Source organism: Manis pentadactyla, chromosome 14, assembly GCF_030020395.1.
Source record: "Manis pentadactyla isolate mManPen7 chromosome 14, mManPen7.hap1, whole genome shotgun sequence".
Classification (NCBI taxonomy): Eukaryota; Metazoa; Chordata; class Mammalia; order Pholidota; family Manidae; genus Manis; species Manis pentadactyla.
The window spans coordinates 56,723,423-56,747,274 of record NC_080032.1 but is presented as its reverse complement, the minus strand read 5'-3'; the positions used below and the strand labels follow the sequence as shown (position 1 = coordinate 56,747,274).

The 23,852-nt window shown below is 51.0% G+C and overlaps 1 protein-coding gene across 3 annotated transcripts in view; it reads right to left on the bottom strand.

Annotated features, from left to right (window-relative positions):
- Positions 1–3,876: 3,876 nt before the first annotated feature.
- Positions 3,877–23,852, bottom strand: part of BID (BH3 interacting domain death agonist) — a 33,124-nt gene continuing 13,148 nt past the window's right edge. For 2 of the 3 annotated variants that reach the window (XM_036932507.2, XM_036932510.2), the window contains exons 2-6: positions 14,202–14,268; positions 10,076–10,283; positions 7,462–7,601; positions 6,080–6,292; positions 3,877–5,058 (exon numbers count right to left, since the gene is read on the bottom strand). In XM_036932507.2, coding sequence (XP_036788402.2) covers positions 5,047–5,058; positions 6,080–6,292; positions 7,462–7,601; positions 10,076–10,283; positions 14,202–14,213 — 585 coding nt within the window. In that variant the 5' untranslated portion in view covers positions 14,214–14,268 and the 3' untranslated portion in view covers positions 3,877–5,046. The remainder of the gene's footprint in view (positions 5,059–6,079; positions 6,293–7,461; positions 7,602–10,075; positions 10,284–14,201; positions 14,269–23,852) is intronic. The other variant, XM_057491945.1, reaches the window with a different exon arrangement.

Here is a 23,852-nt window from a genome sequence, read left to right as displayed (position 1 = left end):
CCACCCTCTAGGAAGCACTCTCACTGGAAAGCAGCTGTTGGCCACCTGGCTCAGGCAGTCACTTCCCGGAGTCATCTTTGGTAACTCCTCACCTGTTTGCCCATGTTTTATATCAGATGCAACCACGACATAGGTGTGTCCTGGGGGAATTACCAGTGAACCCAGAGACATGGTACTTTGAAGCACAGCTACCATTATCTTCCTGGGGAAATCAATTTCCTCAGCCTTTGTGCTAATTCCCTGTAATAACATAAAAGTCTTGCCTGCTCCTTGCCTTTTTCCCTAAAGGCATGACATGTGGACAAATGCCATACCCATGGAATTTTTAAAGTTATTTTGAAGTGTTTCATACAAATTAAAGGTATTAAAGGTAAGAACATTTTTTCCACTTCCTCTTAACTTCTTGCATCTTTTTACACAAACTTGTCTTTCAAAGGATTTAAGGTGATGACCATATTTCCAGCGAGCCTGTAGGCGGCCTATCACTTGGTACCACGGGCTCCAAGCAGGAGGCCATGCGGCCAGGCTGTGGCCCCACCTCCGCACAGGGGGAGCTAGCGCAGCGGTATTCTGAGAGCCCTTTGCAAGGCTTATCAGTCTAGTTGTAATCGCTCCATTTTATCGTTATTGTTGTTCTCTTACTGTGCCTAATCTGTAAATAAAACCTCAGCACAGGTACATATGTACTGGCAAAAAACAGTACATATGGGATCCAGTACTGTGTGGGTTCAGGCATCCCTGGGGGATCTTGGGACGTCTTTTTGCAGATAAGGGGGGGCCTGCCATGTATCATTTAACGTCTCAGCGACACACTTGATGCCAGAAAAATGCCTCTTCTCTGGAGGACCAAGCCCTCCTGTAGCAACAGCCTGTGATACCATCCAGCTGGGAGAGGGCTGTGTGAAGGGCGCATACTTTCCATAGTAGAGCTCCATGTCCTAAGAAAGCGTGGGTACCCTTAAGCTTTGCAAATTCTGGCTGAGCCCAGGGCGCTAGAGACTGCGCTAGTGCTCTCATGTCCTTTACTTGCCCTTCCCAATTCTGTTCATAGTCCTTACCCCCCCACCCTCACCCTGTTCACACTTGGCAGTGAAACTAAATCAGTTTAATAACATTTCTAGTCTTTTAACATGAGAAGCAAGCCAGTGATTTGAATTTTCCTGACTCCAGGTCACACCTTGCAAAGCAGAATTGGCAGGCTTTCAGCAAATGGTTGTGCCAGCTGCATGCTGCACAAGGGCAGCTCGTGCCCACATACTGTGCCCTGGAAGTGGGGGAGCCCCTTCTAGATTTTGCAAAGGCCCATCTAGTCTAGACACCAAGTGTGCAAGCAGGAAGAGTATGTCCAGAGTGGTTCCCAGCTTCTGATTAACACCAGATGCTTTCCCTTCAAACACAAGCCATGCTCTGTGTTAACAGAACAGCAGTTTTCACTGGCACCAATCTTTCATTAGCTTTCCTAGTTAATATTTTAGAAACTATTTGGCACTACCCCTTCCCCTTCCCTCTTTCCAGTTGCCCATTTTCCTTCTCCCCTGCCTATGCCATAGATTGTGGAACAGAGTGGGGGATACCTCATTACACTCAGAGGGTCCCAACACAGAAGGGGTGGCCCGGCTCAGCTGCACGTGCAGCTTGCTCAGAAGTGACACCAGGTGGCTTCCCAGTGAGAGCCTTCTGTTTTACCCCCGTACACTAGGGGATGGGAAGTTAGTAGCCACCTTGGCTGTAGAACACCAATTTCTTGAAATTCAGTCACATTTTTTAAATTAAAGTATCATTGGTATACAACCTTATGAAGGTTGCACATGAACAACATTGTGGTTTTAACATTCACCCATATCAAATCCTCATTCCTCCACTGTCCATCAGCGTAGTAAGATGCTGTGGAGTCATGACTTGTCTCCATGCTGTACTGCCTTCTCCTTCAGTCCCTGTTTTTTTTAGTCACTTCATTATAGGACAGCCACTGGAAACTGTCATGTCATGTTACTGAAATACTACATCCCGCCTTTCCTTTCTTTGCACAAGACTTGAGTCTCTGCCTGTTTGCCATGATCCCCAATTTGAAAGCATAGAGCCCTCCACACGCTTGTGCTTACCCTGCAGGAGCCCTGGTCAGGCAGCTGCGACAGCTCAGGTGGAAACTGCTCTCAGGGATACTTGCCAGGCATCCAGGCCTTGTAACAAGTTAAGACGCAGCAGCTGGCACAACGTGGCTCTTGGCCTGTTCTCACCTCTCCTAAGGGGGAACTTCATGGCAGTTCTGCCTGCTTCTATCGCCCTGAATATTATTTGCATCCACTAGAAGAAACTGGCTAATCAGTGTACTGTTCAGATCAAGCGCTCTGAAATTTTCAGGCTGTCTTGTTGCCTTTTCTAGAACTGAGGCAGTTTGGTCTTCCCTGTTGTGTCTGGAGTATTGGGCTGTTCAGAGATTTCTAGGAGCGCGAGTGCACTGTCAGATGGGGCCTGCACCCCAGAGGACAGTTGGGGCTTGTCTCTGGGCGGCTTCTTCCTGTCTCAGCCTTTCATTCCTTGGATTCAAAGTGCCTCGTCTTTCCTAAGTCATTGTTAACTGAATTCAACCTACTGGTTCTGCTGCTCTCATCTCAAAATGCCAGAGAAAGGGGCCACCTCGCGCGTCAGTACTCGTGGCTCACCCCGGCAGCTTGGCTCCTTTCCACGTGGAGTCCTGGCGGCTCCCCTCCTACAGTGCCGACATGCTCCGTGCATTCCTGTTATTCTGGCTCCCCTTTTTCCTCCCTTTCTGCCTTTTAGCCAACTTGGGGAGAAGGAACAGAATTCAAATCTGTGGACTGTGCTTCATGTTGGCAGCATTGTGTTGGGGAGAACACACTGGGGGCCACAATAAAATGAGCTGAAGGTAACTGACAGTCTCGCCATTCATGTGGTCTCTCGTGCCTGTGACTTAGGAAGGGACTCTTGCAGTCACAAGTATACACATACCTGCTTTGCTTTCAGGTACAAAAACATAACACTAATGTCCAGTGGACGCTCCATGTCCGGGTTCCCAGTCAGCACAGCTAATGACACTGTTAGCAAATAAAAGCAGGTTCTGGTGAGCCTTTGTAGGCTCATGCATCTCGGCAGGGAACACCGGACCCAGATGTGAGCTCAGACAGTCAGACCCGCCTGACACACATACACCAAACATCTTTTACCTTTAACCAAGGAATTCTGATAATTTGATTCAAATATTTAAAAAACAGGATGAAACACTTCATCTGAATTAAAGTCACTTTTCAGTTACATCCACAAGGATTGTTGCCAGTGTAAAATACTCGTTTCCAGGACACGTCCAAGTCATCACGGCTGTGATGTACTACAGACTGGAACGTTTGTTTCTGATATGGTGCAATCTTTTTATAATGCTGGAGTGGGGAAGGGAGGTGATAATCTTGCTTTACAATCAAGAAAGTATATCTGACTTGGTTTGGAAAAATTTACATCAAAATGTGAGTACAAACTGCATCAAAATGGTGGCCTACTGTATTAATTTAAGCAAAACACTGGCAGTTAGCTCCAAGTTGACCACTTGTATTTAAATTGCTCCTTCTGGAAGAAAATCTCTCTCCCTAGTGAGAATCTGTTTTCATTGACACATGTATGGATGGTTGGTGTGTATGTGTGACTCAACTTGTTTTCACTGTGATAGGAATCCCTCAGTAGTGTTACTGAAAGATTTTACTTCCAAATGGTAGTCCTTATATTGCATGCAACATCTATTTCCTTTTAGTATCTGTAACACACTGCAGGTACCAGATTGAGACCCAGCCCTAGTGTGTAGTGTATTTAATGCTTAATGATGTACATTTTTATCTTATCCAATTTCTCTCAAGGAACTGGAAACTATTTTGGTAACAAAGTATTTATTAGTACCTAATTATTCTGGTTCAGAGCCTTCCTGTTCACAGTAACAAGAGCACTGCTGTTGAAGGTACTGTGTGTGGTACAGACCCAGCCATCATCACCATACTTCTCTTAAAGGGAATTCCAGGAAACATGCTGGGGAGAACAGCCCAGTGTCACACTGTTTCTCATGGAAGTGCTCCCTGGTTTATTGTATTCTGACTGCGTCGCTAGGAGAGGAAACCACCTCAATAATTGAATTTTTAAGTCTGTTCTTTCTCCTCTTTTATGCCTAGAAGTCTGTTCTCTCCAGCTGCAGCTTCTTAGGCATGGTCAAGCTGAACAACATGGTGGAGAAGTGAAAATAAAAAGATTCTTAGCATACATTCCCCACAGGGTGTACACAGCAGCTTCTGGTACTCCACCCCCTTAAAATGGTTATCAAAGTCAGGACTTCTTAGGGAAAAAAGGTGCATTTAGTCACCTGACTTTGGAAACTGTGGTTGCCATGGGCCCTTAAGTCCCCTTCACACCTTTTAATCACCTATAGTTCTTCTTGTCTCAAAAAAAAAAAAAAAGGAAATCAAGTTGAAAAATGTCAAACAGATGACCTTTCCTCCTTGTTTAAGTACCGCACACCAGTACAAAACCTGTACCCTTCGGTTTTTAAACAGGAAGACTGTTGCTGCCTTAGTATTACGATGTTCCTTCGAGAGGAGTTCGCATGAGCTGGAGGGATGGGCACCCTCCTCGAAATGCCTCCTCTAATCCTTGCTCCCCTCACACGACACTGCCCGCTCCAAGGTCTGCCCCAGGGGTGTACTTTAACAGTAAAGTTCTTTAATAAAAAAAATTGTGTTTTTCCTTCTGCCTTACAATATGCTTTTTAAAATTTAATTTGAAGTGAGGAGCTGTACAGTCGAAGTAAGATAAAGGCACATGTGCGGTGGACTTAGAAGATGGCATGAAACTCGGTCAGTGTTCATTTGGACATTTTCATTCAAGTGTTTTGAAACATCATTCCTTAAAATAGAAATAAATAGCTATCATCTCATGCCCATCTTCTCTGAAACCTTCATTTAAATGGCCAGGGCTCTATGTCGGCTGGAGGCTGGCATGCTGCTTGTCGCCGTGTCAAGTTTTAACCAGACATGCTTCTATGGAGTCAACTACTCAGTCCATCCGCTAGAGGGAGAGAGGAAAACAGTCAGTCAGTCTACTCTGCAAACCGGGATTCAGTACTTAACCCACAGAAGCGAAGCTGCGGTTTGTGCAAAAACGCACTCTGGAGCCCTGCCACCCCACACCCCCACATCCTTTTCAAGGCATGGGAGCAATGGCCAAAAAATCCTTCCCAGCTGCTGAGATCAGCTTGTTTAACCCCTGATTTGAGATTTATATCCGTTCTATTTTCAAATGCCTGTGTAACCGCAGCACAGCACATAGGGAATGCTGTTAAGGCTTTCAGTAAATGTTAAGAGGGTGAGATGCCTGAGCACTGCTTCTGACACAAAATCCCACACCTGCACTAATGTTTTCACATTTACAGACCAGCTCTATCCACTAACTTCCTACTCGGGTCTGTGAAATGAGGCAGCTGACTTGAGGCCTGCCCTCCCCTGCAGCGACTAGACTGACTTCCAGTTGCCTAGTGACGGGGCAGATGTTTCCAGGGGGAAGATTATAGATAGCTCCTTCCCTCCCTGACTATTCTCATTAGGGTCTCTCTCCCCCTCATCGTTCTTGGAAAGCATGTTTTAAAATTTAGCTATTTTTGTGACAGGAGGTTGAGAGCAGACCTAGGAAGCTCAGCTTGGGGCTATCCCACCACTTCTTCAGCCCCACGTCTGTACCCAACACGTCTACACCATAGGTTGCAACTACATCAACAGTATGAAGCCTTCACCATCCCTCTGACAGTAGCATGTCTTAAAAATACAACTGATAAAGCTCCAGAGGACATCAGGTGTTCATCACCACCTTCTGCCACATAACTTTCTTGCTCATGAAGTCAACCCAGCCTTTCCACCTGAGCAGGAAGGTGGAGCCTGCCTCAGGGCTCAGTCAGCAGAAGCAGAGAAGGGATGAAAGAAGCCTGTGGCAAAGAGCTCTGCTGGGCTCCAGCCCCTGGGGGCAGACAGGCGTAGGGGCAGGCAGAGACCAGGAGGATTCTCAACTGTGGAGGAGGTGACAGCTTGGTTCTTACATTTCTGACTAAGTTCCTCACATAGGTGAACAGGTTCTGGTTAATAAAATTCACTGCTGTGTGAAAGACGCCACGGAGCAGGCACGGGGTGTGATCAGCCACTTTCTTGGCCAGCATCATGGCCAACAGAAGCACAGTCTTCTCCCCCTCCAGGTCTTTAGGGCAGGTCTGCATGACCTCCTCCAGAGCAGTAGAGAGGCACCTCGTTCTGTCCTGCAGGGGCCAAGACAGAAGGTCACACACAGTCGAGTTTATTAATAGGCTCCCATCTGATAGGAAACGGCCCTTCGATGCTACATATGAAGAAGCGAGCTTTCATTTCAGAGGCAAGTACTTACCCAGCAGCTAAGTAGGCTGCAGGACAGAATGAGAAACAATCATTTGAGAGGCAATGAGAAGGGGAGACAGGTCACTCCCTGGAGGGAGACTCATGGACCAAATACTGGCCTCCTGAGCAGCATGCATTCACATTAGACACTAACAAGAGACTACAGATGAAGTCATAATCTGCTTCTAATGTTAAATTTAAAATTTAAACTTAACATTTGACTACCAAGATGTCCTAGGCCAACCTTACTGGTGCAGGCCTAGCTCAGGAAGGGGGACAAAGGGGTTGAGGTGGCATCCCACTCACACAGGACCCTCAGCCTCATGGACACCTGTGAAGAATTAAGTGAGCCTGGGGACAGGTCACTGCTAGATGCTCATCGATTCTATGACAGCCACTAGAAAGCACCAGACAGAGGTCACCAGGGCAGGGATAAGCCTGCCTGGGAGCCAGGGGCTTGACTTGCTGAGTCCTGGAAGCTGAAAAAACTTCTAGGTAACGGGGCACCTATACACACCTCTGGCTGGTAGTCAAGAGCAAGGAAACTCCATTACTCTGCCCTCCTGGGGTCATGCACTGGCAGCCTGGGGCATCTCCCCCAAGACGGCTCCTCAGGAAGTGCCTTAGACACGTCCCTTTTGGGGTGAAGCTCTGCGAGTATCTGCCCTGCTTATAACCATGAAGTCAAGATTGTTTCACCTTTTTGTACACATGGGTAAGTAGCATTTTTATTCAACTCCCTACAACTGAAGAAAGGATGTTATTTCTGGAAGCATCATATACATTTTGTTAATCTTTTTGGACACTTTTGTCCTCAAACTCTTGACTGCCTTAAAGGTTCAGGTTTCCTAGATGCCATGTAACAACCCTTCTACAGGACAGTTAACCATGCCATGCTTCTGCTTCCGATCCTCATGAGCAGAGTCACATCAGTGGGCATCAGTCTGCCTGGCAGAAGACAGGAGACAGACCTTGTTGGTTCAACTGACATGTGAAAAAGGCTTCACGCTTCCTACCTAACCCAGAAAAGGCCCTGGTGGGCTTTCTCACCTACCTCCTCCGACAGGCTCACATTCATGAACTGCACTGCCAGGTGGTCCACAAGCGCTGGGTGTATGCTGCGGTCCATCCTGTCCCCAACCTGGGCGAGCTGCCTGGCAATATCCTGGATGATCTCTTCTAGATTCTCAGAATCTGCATGTTCAGGCAGGGGCAGCAGAGAGCAGATTCAGATAATGGCCCTGTCCGCCCCTCGCCCTGCTCCACCGACCAGAAAAGGGAGCGATGGGGATGCCCCCGCTTCCACAGTACACCCTGATGGTCCCGGCTGAGCCTGTGAGGCTGCACCAGAGTCGCAGTGTGAAGACTGGACCTGTAGTTCAGGGCAGCAGGGGCAGGGGGCTGGGTCCAGGAAAAGCGCCTGACCGAGCCGAAGCCCGGCTGGAGAGGCAGGCCTCCTGCCCTGCACAGACGCCCTACCAGCCTACGGGAGGGGCCGTCATGCTGGGATCCCTGCCCACAGGCTGTGGGGCTGTGAGCAGGGCCGCAGCCGCTGCAGGCAGTGCCACACCTGCCACCGTCCAGGTGCCAGCTGCGGAAGCCTCTAGGACCCAGGCTCTACAGGTAGACCGAGCAGGAGCCCACCCTCTGCCCTCCATCCTCCCCAGCCACCTCACTAAACAACCCTGTCCCCACCACAGCCCAGAAGGCCCACATGCCCCTGGCCTCCCTGGACCAACAGTCCCAACGCCCCATCCTCTGGCTACAACAGCCCCTGGGCAGAAGGTTCTCGCTCCCTTCAGGGCTACTCGCTGCCATCTGCCAGGGCTGCCGCCCACTTCCGCAGCCCCGAGCCCCCAACGCCGTCATGTGCGCCCCACTTGGCTGCACTCCGGCTCCATAAAAGCTCCAGCGCTTTGATCTGTTTTGTTGCTGCCAAACTCACAGCCCCCAAACACTGCCAGGCGTCCCACAGCGCCCAATAATTTGCAGGGGCGCTGCCCGCAGCCCCTGGGGAGGCTCCGGCAATGGCAGCTACTGCACTTTCCCTTACATCGTGCTTTTCCTGTGCTCACTTGCCCTCGGGCTTATTTACCCAGTGGAATGCCCATCCAACCCCCAGCCTCCAAAAGCCGCTGCGCCGTCCTCAATCCTCTCAGTCCCTCCCGTCCGCCACCGCGTCCTACAGCTCCCCACGGGACGCAGACCGCAGCCCCCTCTACCCGAACCTGTCACACACTCACCTCTGCTCCAGAGACAAGGCCAACCTAACCGTAACTCACCCTGGACCTCAAACCCTGCTATTCTAAGCACTCCCGCCAAACTCCGTGACTCTCAGCACCTTTTAAGGCCTGGCCTTCCCAGCTTCAGGTTTCTGCTTAGGCTGCTGCCAATCCTGCTTCCCCATTTCCAAAGAGCCACGCTGCACCGACCCTTGTGGGTGCACCAGGGTCCAACCGCGGTTGCACCAGGTCTTTCCTGACCCAGGGAGCAGATCGCTGCCTTGCCGTCCTCCCGCAGAGCTGACTGTGCCCGACCCCCTGAGCTCTCCGCCTTTCCCAGCAATGTGGCGAGTCCTGGCGGACTCATCTGGGTCCAGCTCAGTGCATGAATTCACCATAGCAGCCAGAGCTGCCACTCTGCTGTTTGCTTCCAAATCCTGTCAAGTACATGCCAGCTTTCCACCAGAGCAGTCAAGTCGCTCCCACAAATGCCACGAGTCCCCCAGGCTTTGCAGTCTACGGGCAGGATGGTGAAGAGGGGCGCAGGACCGCCAGGGCAACAGCCTACCGTCAGTTACTCCTGCAGCAGCCAACAGCAGAGTCAGTCCTGGTCCCACCCCCTCCTAAAACTTCCCAAAGGGGCCCAGGAGCTCTTGTTCCAGTTTAGGGCCGGCCGGAAGACGCCAGCAGAACTCTGGGGCAGAGACCGTGTTTGGCCCACCCTGGCCAATACAGACCTCAGGCCACATCCCCACCACCGACTGGACTCAGCTAGAGGCTGGGTCGGCTGGTCTCCTCCACAGCCACCAGAGGGCAGTGCAACCCCCATGCCAGGCGCCTCCCAGGCAGCAGGATTTCGTCCTATTCGCTAGAGTGGGCGCGGGTGTATGTCAGAACGTCGGCAGCTGGGGAAATCTCCCGCGGGACCCTGATATGCACACTGCTGAGCACCGGTCCAGGCCCAAATCTGGGAGTGGCTGCTGATCCTCAACACAGTAGCGGCCGTAGGCTCAGGGGGAAGCTGAGGAGGATCCTGTCTGTGGGGGCGCACCAGGATGAGGGCGAGGAGCAGGCAGGAACCTGGGAGCTGCGGCCCAGCCCAGTCGTGCCCACTGTTTGACCTCGGGAACATCACCCTCTCTGGGCCTGTTTCGAGTGGAAATGAGCCCAGCATACTTCAGTGCCCTAGTTACTGTGGAGATTCACGAGCCACAACACACTGCAAGTGAATGCAAAGGAACCAGACAGACACACAGTCCATATACAGAAACCCAGTGGGTCTCACCTGACCAGCTCGGCCAGCCCAGCTCCACCCTATGATCAAACCCAGCCCAACAGCAACCTTGCAGGCAACCAGCCAACACCCTCCCAACACCAGTTCCCCAAGTGTTACTGGTGACAGCAGAGGCCTGTGTTGGGGAGGGGGCAGGTGGAATGGGCGCCTACCTCTCTCCTCCCTCCTCAGGTAGCTGCACCGGTTGCCATCTGTCTGCAGCTCATCCTGTTGCTCCTCCTGCAGGTGATCATGCTGGGGCAGGTCGTGGCCCAGCAGCTCCAGCTCGTTGTGGAAATTACACTTGGAGCAGTTTTGGAGGAAACCAAACACCAGTAACTCTGTGAAGTGCTCATCCCGGAGGCCTGCACCATTGCTGACCTACAGTGAAGGGGGTGTTGGGAGATGGTGAGAACGTGGTCCTGGGCTGGCGGCCCTTTCTGCAGCTGAGCTGGCAGAGGGTCTCTGGGGACAGTTAGGCCCTGAACGACCCTGTGGGCACAGGAGCACCTGCAGGAGGGCTAGGCGGGCAGTGCTGCCTGCAGATGTGGAGGAGCTGCCATTCTACAGCAGGGGTCCGCCTGCCCCCAACATCCAGAAAACACCATACGGGAGGAGTGAGCTTGCTTTTAGGGTAAGAAGTTCCAAAGGCTGTTTTAGGTAAGTCAAGCAATAACCATCATTTAGATGTCATCCTCGTATCTACATGCCTTCGCCAAGTCCTATTATCAACTTAAGCCCTTCTTTACTGGCCATGCATCGAGCAGGTAGAAGTTCCTTCTCTTCACTAATCTCCCTTGTGGACCCAGGATGATTTTGTGCAACCAGCAGATTTTCAGTAAGAACTGGGTGGCAGTGAGCACGGATCACAGCCTTTGGGCAGGCTGGTGCGCAAGCCGCTTAACCAACTGGCACAGAGCCAGGAGGGTGATGGCCCTCCTGCTCTGGTCCAGGGGCCGGAGAGCTGCCGGGCCTGAGAGCAGAGCAGCAGCGGCTCAGCGCATCCTGAGCTCTGGGAGCCGGGAGGAACACCGCTGGGGTGCCCGCTGCATTTGGGACGGTGTTCTTGGCAAACAGGGTACTTGTAGCACCAGCAGCCAGGTGTGTTCAGAGCAAAGACTCAGGATGAAGAGGGAATCATCGGGAAAGCCAGGGCTACTGAGAACCCCCAGATAAATGCAGGACAGACACACTGGGCTGGAAGACAAGGTCAGCAGGAGAGGAAGGTGAGAGTGAAATTTGTTTCTATATTCTAAGCCCTTAATTTTCTTCATTAAAAAAAAAAATTCTAGAGGACATATTTTAGAGGGAAAATTGTTTTATAAATAAGATGCATGAAATAGGTGCTTATGTATCGCTATTCAGCTTTTACTTCTCAAAGATCACTCCTACAGAAGGGCCAGTGTGCAGGGTGAGCTCTATAGCATCAAACCCTTACAGCTCCTGCTTAGTGAGGCTGCGGCACAGGGCAGCCCGGCTCCTCCAGACCATGTTTCATCCCTGCCTCGGGAGAGGCCGCGTTCAGTAGTGGGATGGGGGGCAGGGGTCATGGGGCAGGCTGAACTGTATCTCCTGAAATGTCCAAGTGCTGCCCCCAGAAGCTGGGAATGTGACCTTGTTTGGAAACAGAGTTAAGATGAGGTCACACTGGAATAGGGAGGGTCACGAGCCAATTAGGGCTGTTAAGACAGGATGGGGCTCTCCACGGCAGGGAGGAGCCCGAGAGCCCTGTATCCACAGGCCTAGCAGCAGCCCCCACACACTGGAGGAACCAGCCCTGCCCGCACCTGGGTTTCGAGGATCTGGCCTCCCGAACCTCGAGGGAATGAATTCTGTTGCTTTGGTCAGTGGTGGTAGGTTACTGCTGTTGAGGAAACAATACGGGCAGTCTTTGCCCACATGTCCTCTGATTGGTAGGTAAGTAGCTGTTAAAGTCTGGACGCAGGGCAGTAGCTGCCACTGATTACACCAGGTGAAGTCATCAAATATAAGACCAGGGATAGTTGTCTTCCCGCATAAAATAGCAAGAAGAGAATTTCAGCAGGACGGAAAGGAAACACTTTCACGTTTAGAGAAGGACAGTTCCAGAATCCTTGGGTAACACAAAGTCAAAGACAGGAAGCAGTAAGGATCCATGCCACTCCGGCAGGCGTGTGAACAGGCTGGGTGGTACCATGAGCCAGAAAGCAGGCTCGGGGGCTCACAGGACAGCTGGCCCTTGAACAAAGGGCTGGGGGTGCTTACCTCCTATGTAGCCAAAATTCCACACATGACAAAGACTCCCCCAAAACTTTACTAATTCTAAGTAGTTAAGCAATGGAGGCCTTAATTTGTATTATCAGAAACCTTAACAATAACATAAATAGTCAATTAACATGTATTTTATAAATTTTATGTATTATAAACTGTATTGTTATAATTTAGAGAAAACATTAAGAAAATCATAAGGAAGTTACATTTACAGTATACTGCACTGTATTTTTAAAAATCCACATAAACATGGACCTGAGCAGTTCAAACCCATGTTGTTCAGGGTTAAACTGTACTTAATTCCAAGAACAAACAGAGCTGTGCCAGGCCGAGTATGGAACTTGGAACCCTTTTTGATCTTCTGGTGATGAAAGTTGAAATGAATGCCTTAGAAGATGCACAATTTGGTGGTTGTTCATCCTTTTAAATCACAGAAAAAAATGTTAAGACATATGACCAAGACTTAGGAAGATCTTGCTGGGCATGTTAAAAAATCGATCGAAAGGAGGCAAACATAACTCTCATACTCATCAGTTCTAGTGGAGTAAATAAACTAGAGTAATCCTGGTGCCCAAGCCTGGAGAAAACAGCAGCAAATAAATTTTTTTTTAATTCACTTATTTTGTTTGTTTTTCTAAATATCAAAAAAAGTCAGACAAATGCTACAATGTGGATCAACAGCACCATGCAAACAGTGAAAACCCCAGGACATTGTGCTAAATGACACACACCAGGCTCAGGGCAGACACCGCGATGCTGCTGCTGTGAGGCCCCTGAAGTGGGCACCTGCATAGACAGAAAGCAGAATGGGGGCACCAGGGGCTGGGGGAGGGGAGGGGAATTAGTGTTTAATCGGAACAGGGGGCAGGAGGAAAGGTGTGGAGTCCTGGAGATGCAGGTGCTGATGGAGCCCAGCAATGTGGATGTACTTAATTAATGCTAAAGGCCTGTATTCTTAAAAAAAAAAAGGCTAAAATGGTACATTTTACACTATGTATATTTACCACAGTTTTTAAAAACTGGAAAAAAAAAGAAGTCAGAAAGAAGTCAGAAAAACCTACAACAGGATGAAGACTGTGATGGGGGCCACCGACACAGATCTAGGAGGAAACTGCTCGGTATCTCACTGGGCACCCACCACCCAAGGGCCCTTCTGTGCCTCGGTCACAGAAGGACACTGGCAGAAACCCCATACACCTTCCTGCATGAAGGCTGCCGGGAGAAACACAGCGGCTGGGAGCTGGAGCTCGGCAGTCCAGGTGCTCCTCGGAGTCGTTGATGGGTCCCCAAGAATGGTGAATGGGACAGCTGCGGCTGGCAGGGACGGCGGCCGGCCAGTCTAAATGGCACCAAGCAGGAGTGTGTGGCCAGGGAAGGGGCTCTATCAGGATAAGGGCAGCTCCTGAAATCTCTCCTGTTTAGGCAGCTGACATCTCTGCTGAGCCCGCCAGTCTCAGGCCCTCCAGCTACCTCCGGAAAATCACGGGTTCCCATCTTTTCCAAGGGTGTTTCACGAGTATATCTGGGGACCCCTTGGGGCGTCAGGTGCTGCTGGCTGCTAAGGGGCTCAGGGCCTGGGCCTCCAGATCCCCAGGCTTGCAGATGCCTCCTACCACGGCTGCTGAGGACAGGCTATGGACGAGTGAGGACCCAGGCCGGAGCCTCCGAGCCACCACTGACCGTGGCCAGGGCCCGGGCGGATGGCCCGCTCGGCAGGGGCGTGAACACAGAGCTTTGGGCTGGCGGTGCTGCGCCTTCTCCTCCAGGCTCCTCCTGCATGCCTGCCGCAGATGGGGGCGTGGTTGTGCCACGGTGATGCTCCCAAGAACTGCCCAGCTTTTATATGGCCTTGAATCGAAAGCCTCCTGCCCTTCCAGTGGGCACCGGGCAGAGGTGTGGGAGGGAAGAGGGTGGGAATGGCAGGCTTGTTTTCCTTCCCTGGGGTCCAAGTCAGGTGTGCCGGCAGCTGCCCAGTAGGGGTCAGGCTGGCCCCACCCGCGCAGTACCCTGCCGCCCCCCTTCCCCCTTCCCCTGCAGAGGTCAGCTGACCTGAGGGTCCATGGCACAGGCACCCGGGTTCCAACCAGCTTCCAGCTCGGGTGTCCTCGCCAGCAGCCTGGAAGAGGGGACACACACACACAGGCTAAGCGGCCGGTCTCCCAGGAAGCCCCCACTGTCCGCATCACCCCCGCTCCTTCGGAAAGAGTCTTGGTGCCTCAGGCAGGGCAGCCGGACCCTGTGGCAGAGATTTGAGGGTGATGCGTGCACCCAGGATGGACCCCCCCCTCCAAGCACAGTGGCCAGGCAGACAGCAATCTGGTTCACACATTCTTTTAAAGCGAATACTTTTATCAGTGAGTTTCCTACACAAACAAACTTTGTTAACAAAACAAAGGTAGACGTTTTCTGGAAATCTGTGTTGTTACCACAGTGAGCACCTATAGGCCACCCCCGCCACGGCTCTGCAGCAGCTTCAGGGAGCCCTGTGGGACAGAGCACCAGGCACGATCACACTCTGTGTGCGCTCGCCCGCTGCTGACACGCACCCACGGGTCCAGGAGGCACCACGCCCCGCTGCCACGGGCACTGTGACCGCCTGCCCCTGTCAACGGGTGCCTTCCAGGAATGTCCTAATCCTCCTGTAGCGGTTGGTTTCCAACTAGGGCTGAGTTTGCTGCCCGAGGACATGAGGCAGCAGTTGGACGCTCTGTGACCACAGCTGGGGAGGGTGCTCCCCACACCCACGGCTGGACATCCTGCAGGGCCAGTCACTAGGGTGCCCACAGTGCTGCACTGGGACCCGTGCTCCTGTCCACAGGCACCAGGGACAGCGATCCCGTGACTGGGTATTTACAGTTCGTTCACCACTCAACACAGGTCTGTGATGGGCAGTCTGGGCGGCATCTTCCCATGAAGTCTAGAGCCAGCTGAGGACGGGTGTGAGGCTCAGCACGCCCCCCTGCCCATGGGGCCTCACGTCACTTCCGCAGCACCCTGGGACAAGCGGCCCAGCAGGGGCCCTCAGGAAGGGTGGCTACATATGCCCGAGCCACCGGGCTTCAGTGAGCACTGCCCACGGCTGGTTGCCTCTGGCTCCAGCCTGTGCCACCTGAGAAGTCACTTGGCGAGTCGCTGGCGGCTGTGAGCGCACAGGATGGGGAGAGCACATCCATGAAAACCCCCGGGTTCCGCGGCAACAGCGGCTTCAAACAAAGCTGGGGGCCAGAAAGAAGGAAAACAGCATTTAAGCACTAACATCCCCTCCTCTCTGTGACCCAGTGGGACTAGCCCCCGAGCAAGGCCTTTGGGTCCTCACCCACAGCCGGGGCTCAGCTGGGGCCCCACAGGTGCTGCTGGGCGCAGAGGGACCTGAGACTCCTGTGATCACTTCTCGGAGCCCCATATCCCTGCCCTGTTAATGGTCGAGGACTCCAAGGTACAGGATGACAAATATCCTTACTCCTAGCAAGGACCCCGGCAACGCTGTCTGGACCACGCGCACACAAACCAGCACAGCGCCAGGCTCCCTGTGAGGCCTTCCCTCCGATCCTCACAATGTTCTGCAAGGAACGCACGTCTGGCCCAGTTTTCAAGACCAGGCTGAGCCCCCTGTGAGGGCAGAGCTGCCCATGCTGGGGGAGCCAGGCAATCAGTGCCCACACAGGGCCTGTCTTCCACGAGGAAGGCAAGCAGACAGTGGACAGGTCACATGAGCCTACTGACTCCCATCCCCCTTCTGCACCCAAGAGCCCAACCACACCCTGGCTGCCAAGTGTCCCTGAACCAACAGAAAACCTAGAGTCCACAGACACCCAGTCCTTTGCTATGCTGCTGTCAGTCAACATGGGGCAGGAGCACCCCCCACGAGCCCCCCTGGAAGGACAAAGTGTTCCTGAGGACAGGCCTTGGGGACAGGCCTCCCCTCGCTGTGACCCCACCCCACCCACCTCCAAACCAAGTGCGGAGCTGACCTCAAGGCCACTGCAGGGGCCCGGGGCAGCTGCCTCAAGATGCGCTCTTTCGGCAGGCAGATCATTTCAGAGCTGAAAACTACCAAGGCCCCAACGCTCAGAGACCCTGACCTCGGCCCCCAACCAACTGCACAGAAAGCATCTAGATGGAGGATGTCCTCCAGAGAGAGTGCGGTCGCCCTAGAGGGCTGTGCCATGGTGTGCCCGGGGTGGTGGGTGGGGGTGGCGAAGCCTTGACACCCCCTGTCCCACCGTTCCTGACGTCCACCAGCATTTGTTCACCAGACACCTTCCTCTTTCCCTCTCCTGCGACCGCCTGCCTTCCCTGCCTCTCTGCTTAGGTCAAGGTGACATTTACACCCCACTGTCTTCATCTATACAGATTCTTAGACCAGCTAGAAGAATCTTGAGTGCAGAAGAATTCTCCCTCCCCACCGAAACCAAATGGAAGTCTTTCACAAATTACTTTTAGCAATACCATCCCCTAGGAAGGAAAGATCACACACACAACAGATTTTGCACAAACACAGACTCAGAGACCTTATAACTTTAAATTACAGCCCTGAATTCCGTATCCAAATGACCTTTCCCCCTCACGAAATTCTAGGTAGAGCATTTATATCTCAAAGTTACAGAAAATACAAGTTCCTCCTAGAACTTTTGTTGCTTTTAGGCAGAACTCTTACAATACAAGCCTTTTGAGATAAATAAGACTTTTTAAGTGCACTTCCTAAATGATTCCACCTGACAGGAATGTTCCTCTGAAAGGCCAGTCACCCCAGGCTGTAATGGCCCTGAGCATGGGCAGCAGGTTGCTGGGATGTCAGCTGCAAACAGTCCGACTCACACTTCTGTCCAATCACAGCTTCTCCATCCGGAAGTTATTAAGCAAAGTTCTCAGGCCACAAAAAGTAAGATTTTGCCATTTTTGCTAAATATTCACAGCTTCCAGAACCATAGTTTTTAGCACTGGAAGGTGGCATACTGACTCATTAGAATTTAAAGATTATTTCCCTTTTTGAATTTTTCTAAATAAGCAATCAATGAAGCATCCCCTTCAGGTTGCTTAACCCTGTGGCTTCTCCACCTGACCATGCAAAAACACTACCACAAAAAAAGGGGGCCCCATTTGGGCCATTTCAGTATGCATCTCCCTTAGAAAAATCCTCCCATTTAGGGAGCAAGCTGCAAGCAAACCTTTCTGGACTATCAGGAGGCTCGTGGCTCCACTCATGTGAGACTGTGTCAGAAGTCTGGCTTCCCAATCTGGTTCAGTGAAATCAAACTAGGATTCAGGTACCACGGTCAGCATGCTGGTTTGCAAATGGCACTCCCAAAGGCCACGAAACACTGCCCTGTGCCTGGTTCTCTGCTGGCCTCTAAACCACCTGGGGCTCGGAGCACCAGATGGCCAGTGTCCGTGTGTGCATCCCCGTCACGCTGTGGTCACCCACGATGAATGAACTCCCCATAGCCCTGCTGAGGACTCAACCTCTGACACCTCCACCGAGACTGGCTGGGGCGGTGAGTGTTCATTTCCAGCACCAGTTCTGATGGTGTGGGCCTCTCATAACCTCTCGTCCCACATCACTGCCCACGTAGACCCCTCCCTTGGGCAGTTTGATGGCCTGCAAACATCTTGTTGGGAGGCAGACCCCTCTGACCAAGGTTTTGTTCCCTCGGCCACAGGCCACACACATTAACCCCTTCGAGGCAGGCTAGCATGTGGGTCAGCCACAAACGGCATGCCTGGTCTCCACCCTCTTCCCCCTCGGCAGGGGCTCCTGGACGCCCTGCACCTAAATCCTACCCTCGCTCTCGGGCGTGTCCCCAGGTTTCCCTGGTCTCCTAGGTGCTCTCCCATCGCACCTTGCCCAGCTGGGTCTGCAGTCTGATTTGGGGTCACACAGATGCTCATTCACATTTGGGTTTGTTTCGCTGAACCTGTTTAACAGACCATGTGGGGCAGGAAAGCGCCCATTTTCCCTCCACTCGTTTTTTTCTTCCCAGTGTCTTTCACCTGAGACTATGTCCTCCGTATCTCTCAACTGTGACGCCGAGTTCCCCTCCCTGTCACCTTGACTGGGACCCCTCAAGAGAGTGCAGACAACTACCACAGAAACTCGGGGCTGCAACCGAGAGGAGGGTGCCCAAGGCCCAGTAATGCCTCTCCTGCTGGCTGGAACCACAGGGCCATGTTGGCAACCAGGCACCAGGGCCACGCGTCAGGCAGCCTCGGGCAGTCTGTTCCGGGTCACTCTGTGGTTGCTAAGATTTGTCAACTGAAATCAGTATGACCTTTGTGTTTCAGAAGAGTTGTTTCAGTGTCTTACTGAGGACCAAGGCCCAGAGCCTGTTGGTGCACTGCTCCAAACCCTTGGTCTGGAAACATCTTACATACATTTGACCATAGGGTCGGGGGCAAGGAAGAGGCTGTGTCCCCTCGGGAGGCATGGCCTGAGGGAGTGAGTGGGAAGCAAGGCTTAGGACTGCTGGTTATTCTTCTAAGGAATCTTCCAGGCACCAAGCTCCAGGCCAGGTATCCGTTCTGAGCCCTCCAGGCGGATCTCCCCTGGGCAGGGTGGGGATGGGGGTTGCAACAGGCGAGCGTGGCTGCGGGCATCTGCACAGCCCAGCTGAGCTGACCTGGCTGATGCGGGGCTCTGCAGCCTGCCCAGCCCTCTGCCTGTGGGTCCACGCAGGGAACCACAAAACCTCAGTTTATTTCAGAAGTGAAAGTGAGGCAGGGCAGGGACCTGGGACAAGCATCGTGATTGACTTTTCCTGCCTGTGATGAAAAATGCCAAGATACAAACAGCACAGCCAGAACAGGAGGGGCTCCATTTGAAGGATAAGATTCCGTTTTAGAAACCAGGGACTTAGGCCTAACGCATGCTTTGGTAATCAGATAAATAATCAGATAAATCAGAAAAAAAACTTAAGGCCCACCTTAAGGCAGGGCGAGCAGTCTTAACTGGTATGTTCCCAGTGCTTGAGGGAAACCACTACCTTAGAGAGGAACTGGACTAATAAATTCCTTGTGTTAAGTTTATCCTACAGAATTATCTAGAGGACTGACTGTGAATGGTGACATAGTATCACCAGAGAAAGATACATGAGACCACATGTCAAGCCTACACCTCCCCACCTACTGCCTGATTCCTGAAAACCTTAAAAGACAGAATCCTAAGCCCTAGTACATCTCTTCTCTGAGGTTGCCCACACTCCCCTTTCTTCAAAAGTGTGTACTTTTTAAATAAAGCCCTCTCACTGCTTAACTTACTGCATTTTGTCTCTGTGCTCTTCCAGTGGTGAGTGTCTTTGTCACTTTACTATTTCATTCTATTTTCCAGACTTAAGCACAAGTCTTCACTCTGTCTCTTCTACTCCAGGTAAGTAGGGAGGAGCTACTGAGAGCTCTGATTTGCGCTTGCACGTTCCTATCACCTGGATGAACTGGACAGGACTGCAGCTGTATGGTCATGCTCTTTAGGAGTAGCCTGCCTTGAAAATCTCCTTTCTTTGCCTTTGGGAAGTTCTCAGAATATCATCTCACTGCATCCAGTGCTCTGCAGCTCCCCCACATCCTGGCGTGGTAGAGGCTTAGTTCCCACAGTGTGAAGATTCAAGCAGACACTGGATGCCAGGTGACCCTGGCTTTAGGAGTTGGCAGGGATTTGCCCTACGCCAAGCAGGAGTTTAGGGAACTTCCCTTTCCTCCCTCTGCTCTTCCTTGTTCTCTGCTGCCTGCAAGGCCGCTGCCACTCACTGCTAGTCTTGCTTTAATGAATTCCTTCCTTACCTACACTTGTCCAACCTGTTCGAGAATTCTTTCTCATCCAGAGTCAAGAACCCTCCCTCGTCCAGGGTGAGGTTTCACCTGGTGCTCTACCTAGTGCGGAGGGAGAGACCTCCCCAGATGCAGCTGCCCAGCAACAAAAGCAGGGACTCAAATACTTGTAGACCTATGTTCACAGCAGCATCATTCACAGCAGGTACAAGGTGGAAACAACACACAGGCTCACTGACAGGGGAAAAACAAAACATGGTCTGTCCGTTCGCTGGGATATAGCTCAGCCTCAGGGAGGAAGGGAAGGGTGCACTGCGGGTGGGCTTGGGGACGTCATGCCAAGTGAGATGAGCCACACACAAAGGGGGACACGTGTGTGATCTCACTCACACAGCTGTGTGGAGTCACATTCACAGAAGGCAGAATGGGGGATGCCAGGGACACGGGGGAGGAGGATGGGAGTTCGTGGAGACAGAGTTTCACCAAGAAGATGAGAATGCTCTGGAGACGGATGGTGGTGGTTGTACGAGTGTTTATGTACTTTATGCTACTGAACTTGATCGTTTGAAAATAGTTAAAATGGTAAACTTAACATCATGTATACTTTACCACATACACAGAATGAAATTCTGGCACCTGCTGCACCATGGATGAACCTTAAAAAACACTACATCTGTGACATAAGCCATACACAAAAGGGAATACACAATTTCACTTACATGAGGAATTGCCCATTTTTAAAGGGAATTATTAATTCCTTATTAATGCCATGAACTGCACAGTTAAAATGGTCAGTTTCATGTTACATCTGTTTCACAAAAAAAAAAAAAAAAGTCTTCTTATTGAACCTGTGTGAGTAACTATTAACAGCACACAAAATACAGTCAAGAATTCTGGGGTGGCTGGCAGGCCCCAGAGGAGGAGGGCAGCGGTGCGAATTGGAGCTGATTTTTATTTCAATGCCATGAGCTGGAGCAGAGTCCACTGGACTGTCATGGGTCACACACAGCTCAAGCAGCTTCCTCCTATACCTGGAAAACAGAAACTAAAGCACCAGCAACATTCCAAGCACCACAGCACAACCTCCCGTGGAGTGTGGGGTCCTGGGTCCACCACGTTCTGCAGGAAGTGGGGCCCGAGGTCCCCGTCCCCGAAGCCTCACGGGCAGTGGGTGGCCACCCACAAGCCCCCCAGGAATTATCTGTGAGGGGCCCCTGCGCAGCCACACTACACTCAGCACCACCCCAGTTCCGCCCGTGCACTCCTGGCCAAGGGCCTCCCAGACTTCCCCCAGAGCCCTGATGAGGCCAACCTTGCCTGTCTCTTTGGACTGCCTGTGGCTTCCCCATGGTTTGCGCGTCTAGAGCTGTCATTTCTCTGCTATTCCCTAATGCACTCCCTGTGTTAACAAAGTAACTGGTTATTTTATTCTTAGGGCTACAAAGCCATCCACATCCAGACTACAGAGTCCCAGGGATCAGGACTTGGCACCCTGGTGGATTCTGAAGGTCAAAGCCGTGGGAGCTCAAAAGCCTTTGAAGTGATGCAGGTACGAAGTACCTGGTACAGTCCTTTCCCACCAGGCTCCAATTCTGTCCTTTGCTGGAGACATGCTCACATGTGCCCCAAAGACCCAAGTCATCTATAGGTGGCAGAGGTTTATTGGTTGTGATTAATTTGCTTCTCTAACCAATAATATCAGAATGGAGGAGCCTCAAATTCTCTTTTAGAATGCAGTACACAACAATCTCATAACAAATTTGATCAGTGTTTCCCTTGAGAATAAAAACCTATTATGGACAGCACAGGCACCCCCATAAAGCACAGTTTCTGAAACATTTACCTATACAACTTAACCAATAATATAATAATTTAGTTGCAAACAAATTTACATTTTTTATTACTTTAAACATTACATAAGAGTAATATGAGTGGATTTTATAAGTAAACCTGTATTAGTTTGAAAGGGGAGAACCAAGCAGAATTTATTATATTTACTGTATTATGTATTATATATATTATGTTGATAAATTGGATATTGATAAATCAGAAAAGACACGATTTTTAAGCGAAATTTATTCTCATTTCCCCCAAATTTTTCTTCATTATGGGAACCTATATTCTTAAAACATTTCTGAATTTGTTTCTGTAAGAACTTCAAGTCTAGTGCACTTAAATTATTGGAAGTGCAATTACCTTATTTCTTACAAATTTTAGAAATATTTGATTTATATAGCATGTATTTAGGTCCACAAGCCAATCAGAACAGAATTCCTCCAACTTAAGACATGTCACATCTAACTCCCCAACGACAAAAGGCGTTTTTTCACATTTACACCATGAGAGCCAAAGGTCTTTCTGAATGAGACACAGAGGGAAGCCAGGCCTCAGTCACAGGACTTCAGCCCCAGGTTGAGAGCACACGTTAGAAACACAGAGATTCTCTGGTCCGGATGTCAGAGTTGCTCTTTCTGCTGAACACAAACAAACAAAGTCCAACAATACGGCTTCTGCCCTCACCCAGCAGAGGAGACCTCTGCCGTCGGCCAGGGTGAGCACATGGCGCGACCACCGTTCAGTCACTGATGCCACCAGTGGGAACGACTGATCCGCATGTGCCAGTGAGAAACTGAAATCACAGATACAGAGAGGCTGAGATGGGGAAAGCGGGCACAAAGGGAGTCAGCCCACCGATAAGGCTCTCTGCTGGCAGCTGGGAGGGGACCCCAAGAATCCCAGGCCTGCTTTTCAGGGCGTGGCTTGAAAAATTGCTCATGGGTATTAAAGGAAGAAAAACTAAACCATGACTTTTGCACAAATATAAAATGATCAAATGAGCACGTGTCAAAGACTTTACTAAGCTCATTTATTAACAAAGGCACCACAAAGATGATCCCACCAGGCTCTAGATAATGTGGATGTCTAGGGCACCTGCCAGGTCCCTTTTATGACGAACCTAGGCTGGAGCTGTCAGAAAACAGTCTTTCCCTTTCAGTGGAGTGAAGCCCAGTTACCCAGGGTGGACAGGTCAAGGCAGAGCCAGAAACATGGCCCTGACAGCCCTGGGTCTCTCAGAGCCATAACGTCCTCCTCTCCACAGTCCCCCAGAGCACCACACCATCGGCTTCCCTAACCTGCTGACTCCTTCTGCGCTTGACTCAGCAGTTTTCACAGGGCTCTTCCAGACGCTTCACGGGGGAAGAGATGCCACCCTCTCCCAGAACACCCCTCCTCAGCAGGGCACTTCCACTCACTCGGCCCAGGCTCTCGGCTCCGGCCCCCTGGCCTCCTTGGTCCCTAGGCTGGGCCTGAGCTCCCAGTCCAAGTCTTCCCCATGGCCCTGGGGAGAACTCACAAACTCCAGCATGCTGTCCAACTACTCTGTTCACTTCCCCATACATCTCAAAGGCACGGGTACCACTGACCTAACCCAGCTGCTCTCAACCCTCGCTACACACTGAAATTAACACACCAATATGACAAGACCTTATACACACAGAAAAGACCAAGGATCCACTAAAATACTACTGGAGCTAACAAATGAGTTCAGCAAGGTTGCAGGACAAAAGTACTTGCAAGGTCAGTTGTACCATATGCTAGCGATGAGCAACCAAACTGAAATTAGGAGCACGATTACCTTTATAACAGCATCCAGAGAAATACAGTCCTTGAGAAGCAGTTGACAAAGAGAGCTGAGCCTTCTGCACTGCAAACCACAAGCACTGAAGGAAGAAAGTGAAGATCTAATGAATGGAAAGCCATCCATGTTAATGGACTGGGAGGCTTGTTGTTAAGATAGTGATACTCCCTAAAATTGGTCTACAGATTCAATGCAATTCCTCCCAAACTCTCAGATGGCTTTTGTGCAGAAAGGAACAAGTGGTCCCTGTAATTCATATGACATGCAAGGTGCACAAAATAACAAATCTTGAAAAAGAA